This window comes from Lepidothrix coronata, unplaced genomic scaffold (genome assembly GCF_001604755.1).
Source record: "Lepidothrix coronata isolate B3197 unplaced genomic scaffold, Lepidothrix_coronata-1.0 Scaffold327, whole genome shotgun sequence".
Classification (NCBI taxonomy): domain Eukaryota; kingdom Metazoa; phylum Chordata; class Aves; order Passeriformes; family Pipridae; genus Lepidothrix; species Lepidothrix coronata.
In genome coordinates, this window is record NW_016690507.1 from 246,666 (window position 1) to 255,989 (window position 9,324).

The 9,324-nt window shown below is 61.5% G+C and overlaps 1 protein-coding gene across 1 annotated transcript in view; it reads left to right on the plus strand.

The window, feature by feature from the left end:
- The first annotated feature begins 676 nt into the window (after positions 1 to 676).
- CERS1 (ceramide synthase 1) overlaps positions 677 to 9,324 on the plus strand; it is a 12,059-nt gene continuing 3,411 nt past the window's right edge. Inside the window, exons 1-3 of the mRNA XM_017838166.1 lie at positions 677 to 898; positions 7,897 to 8,056; positions 8,589 to 8,769. Of these exons, the coding sequence (XP_017693655.1) occupies positions 677 to 898; positions 7,897 to 8,056; positions 8,589 to 8,769 (563 nt within the window). The remainder of the gene's footprint in view (positions 899 to 7,896; positions 8,057 to 8,588; positions 8,770 to 9,324) is intronic.

Below are 9,324 nucleotides of genomic sequence, written 5' to 3' on the forward strand. Positions count from 1 at the left end.
ATGGATCCTGCAGGGCTGGTGCTGAGAGGTAGGGCAAAAAATAACCTGGAGAAACATTTCCCTTCGTGTATTAAACGAAAAAAAAAACAAACCACCAAACATGGTGGAGGGTGAAAAAGACGTTGAAAGGAGAAGGTTTGGTGTGGGATTTTTAAGGTTTGGTCTGGGATTTTTAAGGTTTGGTCCAGGATTTTTAAGGTTTGGTCAGGCAGTTTAAGGTTTAGTCCAGGATTTTGAACCCGGAGCAGCTCTGTGTTGTTGGACGGGGCTGCCAAGGGGCTGCGGGCACCTTCCACCCCCACGACCACCCCAAAGGCGCCCCTGGGCGCTTCGCCACCCTTCCATCACCTCTTGCGACCGAAACGTCGCTATTTATCCCCGTCCCTCGCTCCCGGAGCGACTCCAGCCCGTTCTCGCAGCTCGTCCTCCAGCGGAGCGGCCGCATTGTCGGGACACACAAAAAAAAACCCCAAAACCCACCCCGTGAGCTCCGAGAACTCCCTGCAGCGCTGCTGAACGGAGCCTCTGCCCCCTCGGGGAGCCCCGGCAGAGCCCGGAGGGGGCCGGGCCGTGGCGGGGGGCGGCTCTTCTCGCCCGGTACCGGCGCGGGGGGAGCGCGGTCCCGCCCGCCGGAGCCTGCGCGGGGCCGCGGGCGGCGAGCGCGGCCGTGGCAGCGATGCCGCCTCCGGAGCCCATGCCCGGCTACGGGACCTTGCTCCGCCGGGGCTACGGGAGCCTGGCCGAGGCCGCCCGGAGCTGCGGGGACTGCGGCTGGGAGCTGGCGAGGCGGACCTGGGCCGAGAACGCTCACCTGGGCTGGGCGGAGGTGCTGCTGTGCGGGCTCTGCGCGCTGGGCTGGACCGCGCTGCGCTGCGCCTGCTCCCGCAGCATCTTTCGGGTCAGTCCCGGCCGTGAAGGGAGGGGGGGACGCGGATATGGGGATGGGGGGGACCGGGGGAGGACCGTCCCTTTGGGGTCGGCCCCGGGGTACCGGCGGGGGATCGCCCGCCTCCGTCCGCGGGGTGGGATGCGCGTCCGCCGTGGATTGGGGTGGGAAATGCGCCCTACGCCTTCCTCCCCCCCTTCGGGGCTGCATCCCGGAGGAACGAGCATCCCCCTGCACCGGGAGAGCTCCCCCAGCACCGGGAGAGCCCCCCCCCGCCGCTCCCTTCCCCTCCACCTTCCCATCGCTGCATCCCGGCAAGGTTGAGGGTTATTCCTTCCAGGTTATTCCCGGCTCGTTCCCTGCCTTTCCCCGCGGCTGCATCCTGGGAGAACGAGCATCCCCCCGCCCCGGGAGAGCCACCCCCCCTCTTCCACATCCCCATCCCTGCATCCCGACAAGGCTGAGGGTTATTCCTTCCAGGTTATTCCCGGCTTGTTGCCTTCCTGCGGGAAGGAGAGGGGCGCGTTTCTGCCCGTCCCCCGCGGTTCGCATGGAAAATGTCCTTCCCTGCCCGGCGGCGGAGGGAGGGAGGGATGGCCGGGGATGGCTGGCTCGGTGCTGCAGTGCCGGGCTGACCTTCCTGCGAGCGTGGGGATGCAGGGATGCTCCCGGCCGGCTCTCCCAGCCTCCGAAGGGGCTGGCCGGCCCTTGTCCCCTCTCCAGCGCAGCCCTCTGCGAGGGACGGGCCGAGCGGGACGTCCCTGAGCAGGAAGAGCAGCTCTGCTTCGTTTTTCGCTGCGAAAAACGCGTGGAGGGAGAGCAGAGCTCCCCCCTCCCTCCAATGGCTCGTCCCAGCCCGTTCCTTCCACGCTGCTTTCCTGGAGGGATGCTCGGGACTCTGCTCCGGGGCTGCCCCGGCCTCGAGAGGGCTTTGAAGGCAGGAGCAGTGGAGATGGAGGATTTCGGGTCAGGGGACAGCCTTGGGGACACCCTTTTCCCACCTCCCCACGAGCACAGGGACACGAGGCCTTGAGGAGCTCCAGGACAGGCCTCGTTCCCTGGCTGAGCTGCTTCCTCTGGAGGCTCCTCATGGATCAGAGGCAATTCCCTGCATCCCTGTCCCAGGTTATCCCAGCCCTCCTGCCCTCAGAGGGGCTCTTCCTTTGCTCATCCTGATGGGTCCTGACCTTGTGCAGGGTCCAGTCAGAGCCCTCTGGAGTCATTTGGAGATGCTGGAGTGGTTTTAGGCAAGGAATGTTCGGGGAGGGGGTCGTGCCAGGCTGAATTCCCCCTCATTCCCTGCATCCCTGGCTGGGCTGGGCAGCATCCAGCACCTGGGAATGCTGGATTGCCCGAGGTCTGAGGTAATTCTCAGTGACAATTCCCTTTGAGCTCCAGTTCCTCCTGGCCTGAGGCCCTTCCAGAGCCTGGCAAACAGCTCCTGGCATGGGGGGGCCCACGGGGTGCCCTCGGAGGGGGGTGGCAGCTCCTGAGCTGTTGTTCCCTTGGGAAATGGGTCACACCTGTAACTGCAGAAGGGCCAGGGGGGGTTGCTGGGAGCAGGTTCCCGTGGCTCCATCTGCATGTGTGATCCTGATGAGATGCTGAGCGGGGTTCCAGCGGCATCACCTTTCTCCCAGGGCCAGGGCAGCAGGTAGGGAGAGACAACTCTCTCTCTCTGCATATACATGTCTTAAAGGGATGGGAAGATTTCCTCACTTCCATGACTCTGGAGTTGTCATGGGAAAGGATGGAAGTTGTGGCTTTCCCCTAAAACCCATCAGGAGATCAGTTGGTGCCTCGTGGCCCCTGTGGGGGCAGTGTCAGAGTGGAGTCATTCAAGGTGGGGGGGACATCAGGGAGAGAAAAGACCTGTTTGACCCCGGGAGGGAACTTCCCCCCAGCTCAGGACTTTGCTTCCCTGTGCAGACTTGAAGCCTCTTCCTCCTTTGGACTCTCTCTGTGTTCCCTGCAGGAACTGAAACCCTCGGGGTTGTAAAACCGACCCCTCTGGGTGGAGAGGGGTGGCCAGGGAACGTTCCCTTCCTGCCTGTCACTCACAGACCATAAACCTTGTGCTCCTCTGTGTCTGAGGAGGAAGTGACTCTCACCACAAGAGCACCTTGCTGAGCTCTGGCCACGCAGCTCCTGTGAGAAATGAGTGTTTTAAAGCCATTTCCCCCAGGCTGTGCTCCCTGGTTGGGTCAGACAAGGGGCACTGGGCTCCTTGCTCTCTCTCCCAGCAGCTTTTGTCCCCCAACATCTGTGGCACAGGAGGTCCCACAGCTGGGTTGGAGAAGCAGAAAAGGCCGTGCAGGTGATTAGAGGGGTTTGGTTTGGATTTGAGGGTGGATTTTCACCTGACCCCCCCCCAACCAGGTCGGTGCTTTTCCCGTCCTTCATAGAGAGAAGAATTTTTGTCCTGTTGCTGCTTCTTCATGGAAACCTTGGGGCAAACACAGAGAGGGGTTGTTTTGGGGTGGGAAGATCCCAATCAGTTGAGGAAGTGTGGATTGTGAGGCAGGGAAGGACCCCCAGAGTCAGCTCTGCTGGGCTGTGAGCGTCCCTGCAGAGACCTGAGGGACAGATCTGTCCCCTCCAGGTCTGGCCTGGGGCTCTCAGCTCTCTGTCCTGCTGAATTCCGAGTGCACAAACGGGATGATGTGTCTGTAGGAGCTCACTGGGGCTGCAAACCACCTCCAGAAATTAAGATTAAGCTGCTTCTAGGGAAGTGCTCCCACCCCTGGGAGCTTCCTTGGGTTCTGTCCCATCCTCCTGCCCCCGTGGTGTCCGAGCTCCACCAGTCCCTGATGTCCTTGGTGTGTCCCCTGTGTGACACCAGCCAGCCCTGAGGAGTTTGATTAAAAAGCAGCAACCTGAGCCCCTCTCTCTGTGTTAGTTAAACACCCTGGAGGGCACCAAGGCCAAGCTCTGCTGAAACAGGACCAGGCAGCTGCACTGGGGAAAGGCTGGATCACCCGGAGCTCAGCCTGTGCTGGTTCTCCTTCCCTGAGCAGGGCAGGGAACCCAGACAGGTGAAACCCAGGGCACAGCTCTGCACTGGGGCACAAGGATGGGCTGGAACAGCCAAACCCAGGCAGAGGCTTCCAGCCCTTAGCCACCCTGAGCCACCTCTGCTGCCAGGATTGAAGTCCCTGGAGTGAAATAAGTGAGGAAAATCCTCTCAGTGTAAAAGCTGGAGCTGGGGGTGGGTCAGGATTTGCTCTGCAGTGGGTGAATGTTCTCCACTTTTGGCCCAGACACCTGCCAGCTCTTTTTTTCCCGGTGGTGTCCAAGTCTGTAGGACGTTGCAGTGTCCTCTGGAAAGGAACAGTGTTGTCGTGTGCCTTGGAAAACGTGCTCGGGGAAGCCGGGTTGGAAGTGAGGGGTGGAGTGCAGCCCCGGGAAGCTGCACAGGGACGGTTCCCGGGATCCCTTCCAGCGATCGATGCCCCTTTTCCCCACCCAAGATTTATTTTTCCAAGGTGTGACTCGGGAGGGGGGGAGCATCCCCAGCAGTGACCACCCAACGCACTCGGAGGGCAGAGGAGCGGGAGGAGGCTCCGCCGCCGTTTCCTCCCCTCGCCCCGAAGCACAAACGCTGGAAGCTCCAAACGGGACAAAAGCCACAACAATGGGCCCTTTCTTCCCCCCCGGAGTGAGGCGGCTCGGCGGGGGCTGCTGTCCCTGTGCTGCTGTGTCAGCGCCGGGGCTCGGGGCGGGGGTTCCTCAGCCCCCTGGGCAGCTCGGAGGGTCTTCAGGGAGACGCTTCTGCTGCTTTTCTCTGTTTAGGGGCGAGGAACCGAGGGAGAAGTGATGTCTGCTCGGTTTTTTTTTTCTTTCTATTATCATAGCGTCCTTTTTTTCCATGTGTTTCTTTGGGAAGTGTTGTCTGGAGACCGACCCGGGGAAGTGGTGCAGGGATGGGGTGGTGGCAGCTGGAGCTCTTCATCCCCTGCTCAGCTCACTCCCTTCTCGTGGTGGGGTGACAGTCACTGCCCCGGGGTGCACAGGGCTGTGGAGAGCCCTTTCTTTGGGTTTGGAGAACGGTGACTTTTTGCTGTTTTTTTTTCCTGAAAAAGAGCAGGGATAGATGAGAAATTAAGAAGGAATTCCCGGCTGTGAGGGTGAGGAGGCCCTGGCACAGGTTGCCCAGAGAAGCTGCGGCTGCCCCTGGATCCCTGGGAGTGTCCAAGGAGACTGTCCCAGGTTGGCTGGAGCAACCTGGGACAGTGAAAATGTCCCTGCCCATGGCAGGGGGTGGCACTGGATGACCCTTAAAGTCCCTTCCAATCCAAACCAGTCCGGGGTCCTGCAGGCTCTGTGCCCCATCCCTGAGGTGGCAGGAGGTCCAGGAGCATGTCCAGGCTGGGGACAGAGGGGACAGAGCCTGGGAAACCACACACGGTGCTTTGGGCAGCTCGTGGAAGGGGCAGGAGCTGCCGGTCGTGGCCGGGCTTTGAATCGGAGCTCTGCTTGCTCATCATCATCATCATCATCATCATCATCATCCCCATCGAGCCAGAGCCGCCGCGGAGCTGCCAGTTCCCGGCGCCGGGGGTGCCCCGTGCCAGCCATTCCTTTGTGTCCCTGCGGGGAACTCGCTGTGCCCGGGGGGGGGTCAGACGTGGCAGGGCTGGGACTCGGCCAATTCCAGCTCCTCGATTCCCAGCCCAGGCTGCCGGGAGCACCCGCGTCCTGCCGCTGGTGGATCCCAGGGATCGGCTGCGAAAAGGGAGAGAAAACGTGTTCTCTTCTCGCTACGAGGGTGTTTTTTTTTGGCGCCGGAGCGGAGCCGTGGGCAGCGGCAGAGCTTCCATCCGGTTTCTCTTCGCGGCTCCGAACCCCTCTCGCTGCACGTTCTCACCCCCTGCTCCGCTCCTTCCCCCCCTTCGTGTGCCGGGGGAACAGGCTCAGCCCCCAATTAACTGTTAATTGTCCCCAGAAGGTGCCGGGGGAGGTTTTGCGCGGGCGGAGGAGGAGGAGGAGGAGGAGGAGGAAGAGGAGGTTGCCCTTTAAGCGAAACCCCGTTCCAAGAGCCCCGGGCTCTCTCAGCCGGAGCCAGATCCGCCGTTCCCGACTTGCAGCCCCCGTCACCCTTAGCAACAGGCATCTTCTGCGCCGTTGCCATGGGAACGGCAGCCGGGTGACGGGAGGACAGCCCCCACCTTGCTCATCTCCACCCCCGGGCTGCTCCGTGCGGCTCCTGGGCTTGTGCCTCCCCCCTGCTCCAGGGACATTCCCGTGTCCCCTCCCCGTCCCCTGCGTGCTGCTGGTTCCCTTCCCTGTGCCTGCCCCTGCTTTCTGGGGGGTCTGGAATCTTTGGAGCCCCTGGATCTTTGGAGTCCCTTCCAACCCAACCCATTCCAGGGTGAACAGGGATCTGGGGCCGTGCTCAGCATCCCTGAAGGACTGGTGGCTCTGCCAGCGAGCTGTCCCCACATCCCAGCTCCTTCCACGCTCCACTCTGTGGAGACACAAATAATTGATGCTTTCTGAGCTCAGGACTTTCTGTCTGTGCATTATTTATCCACCCTTCGAGCTCCCTCCTCTTTTCCCTCCCGTGGCTCCCTCTGGAAGAGCCCTTGGCAGTGGTTCCTGCTCTTGGTGACGGCCACGCTCTGAATGGGAGATGCCTCTGGCTGGAGGCTCCTGGGGCTGCTGCTCCCAGGTCTGGGGGATTCAGAGCTTGGAACTAAGCACTCTGAGGCCGGGACAAAGCTTGGAGTGGAGTCCTTTTGAAAATTGGACCCAGAGAGGGGCTAAAAGCCAGAGCAGCCACTGCCTGGGGACAGCTGGGGCCTTAATTTAGCCCGGGGGCATCGAGGGGCTGCAGAAAGTGCTGACCTGGGCCGGGGTACAGTTACTTTCCAGGCATTTTGTTTTCATCTCCAGCTTATCTGGCTCATCCTGAGGAGCTCCCAGCTGGGGCAGGGGGGGTCTCTGGGTGTTATCAGCGTTCCCTCCGGACCTGGAGCAGCCCTTCCCCGGGCTGGGGCTCCCCTGCTCCCCCCGGGGGCTGTGCAGGGGGGCTGTCAGTGCCGTGAGGAGAAGCAGAGATGGGGCCTGGCCTCGCTCAGCTGCCACAGAGGGGGAAAACATCCCTGCCTGGAGCCCCTGTGAGCAGGGGGAACGCGCAGCACCGGGGGCGGGGGCGGCTGCTCCGCTTCACTCCCACAAATCCGAGGCTGCTCAGCTGCTCTTCCTACCATTTCCAAGTTGTCCCGAGTGGCCCAGAGTGTTGGGGGAGGGCTGGGTGGTCCCTCTCTCCCCGGGGTGGGAGAGTTTTGTCCAGGTTCACACAAGCAGAGCCGCCCGTGCCCGTCCCTGCCTCCAGCCGAGTTTGGGGAGGCTTTGCCTCCAGCCTCTGCTTCCCAAAGGGGTGGGAAGGTGCTGCGAACCACGGAGGGGGGAAATACCAGCGGGGTTTCAGTGCTGGGCAGCTGGGAAAGCTGCTGGGAAAGCGGGTCCTGCTGTGCCAGCCTTCCCTACCCCATTCCCTGCCCGGCTCCCGGTGCTGGCTGGCACTGCCCCTGTGCCCAGGGCTCTGCAAAACCTTTCCCTCCCCAGCTGAAAACTCTTTCCTGGAAGCTTTTTCAAGGTCCATCTGCACAGGATGGTGTTGTTGCAGCTTCCTCTCCTGGGTTTCCCTGTGCTGGTTGGGCTTTATTTTTATTTTATTCATATTATTTTTTTCATTATTTCTGTTCTGCAAAAGCAGCCTCTGCTCAGCCCGGCTCCTGGAGGGTGGAGCAGTGCCCGGGGTGTGGGATGCACACTGTGCCAGGCTCCAGGAAGGACCCCCAATCTGTTTTTTTCCCCCTGCTTCAGGCTCTCTCCAGCCCCTTTGCCCTCATTCCTCCTGTAAGGAAGGCCAGAAAAACGGGATTCCTGCCCCTGGAGCAGCACACAGAGCTCAAATCCCTTGGAGAGTCGGGGATCTCTGCCCTGAGCTCCCCGAGGCCTCTCCTCCTGCCCTTTCTGATGGTTTTTCCCCCCTCTCCCTGCAGCCCTTTGGGGAATGGTGCAACCTGCAGCCAAAAGATGCTGCCAAGATGCCTGAGAGTGCCTGGAAGCTGCTTTTCTACACCTTGTCCTGGTCCTACGGCACTTACCTGCTCTTCTTCACCGACTACCCCTTCTTCCACGACCCCCCCTCCGTCTTTTACGGTACAGTGAGAGCTGGGGGTGGACTGGGAGGTCTGGGTTGGCCACGGGAATGGGAGCTGGGGGGAGAGAAGGAGAAGACAACCCCTAAATTTCCTTTTCTCTGATGCTGTGGGTGCAGAAAGGGCACGAGGGGCTCTGCTCTGACCATTTCTTTCAGAGGGAGTCAGCGGGGGCTGGAGGGTGGTGAGCAGATTAATCAGGAGAAAATCGAATCATGGAGTGGTTTGGGGTGGAAGGGACCTTGAAGATCACCCTCTGCCATGGGCAGGGACACTAAATTCCTTGGCAGAGACACCAAATCAAGGCTTCTCTCTTAGATCCAGCAGGGGATTTGATGCCAGAGGCAGAGTTTGGGAGCCGGGATAGCTGGATCCCCACCCGGGCTCTGCATCCACGATGCCCTGGGAGGGAGCAGGAGCCCCCGAGCCCGGCGGCGTGCGGGGTCTCCCCGGTGTTTGCACCCCCCTCCCTGCTGCCAGGGGCTCTGGGATCACAGCCATGGGCTCACCTGGGCGTCTCTGTGCCCCCCCAGGCTGGAAGCAGGGCATGGAGGTGCCCACGGACATCGCCGTGGCGTACCTGCTGCAGGGCAGCTTCTACGGCCACTCCATCTACGCCACGGCCTACATGGACACGTGGCGCAAGGACTCGGTGGTGATGCTGCTGCACCACGTGGTGACCCTCACCCTCATCGCCTCCTCCTACGCCTTCAGGTGAGGCCCCCCCGCTCCCCGGGGCAGACTGGGGGTGGATTTGCCCCTTTCTGCCCTTCCTCCACCCTCCCTGAGCCATCCCAGGGCTCCTGAGCCGCTGCTCCCACGTGGCTGTGCCGTGCCGGGGTCTGTCGCTCAGGGAATCTGCTCCCAGTGTGAGGGACTCAGAGCTGGGTTGGTGTGGATTCTCCCCTTTCTCCACCCTCCTGAGCCATCCCAGAGCTCCTGAGCCGCTGCTCCCACATGATACCACATCTGGCTCTCTGGATTGCTCAGGGAATCCTGTTCCCAGAGTGTTGGACTCAGAGCAGAACCAGTGTGGATTCTCCCCTTCCTCCACCCTCCTGAGCCATCCCAGAGCTCCTGAACTGCTGCTCCTACATGGCTGTGCCATGTCTGGCTCTCTGGGTTGCTCAGGGAATCCTGTTCCCAGAGTGTTGGACTCAGAGCAGAGCCAGCGTGGACTCTCCCCTTCCTCCACCCTCCTGAGCCATCCCAGGGCTCCTGAACTGCTGCTCCTACATGGCTGTGCCATGTCTGGCTCTCTGGGTTGCT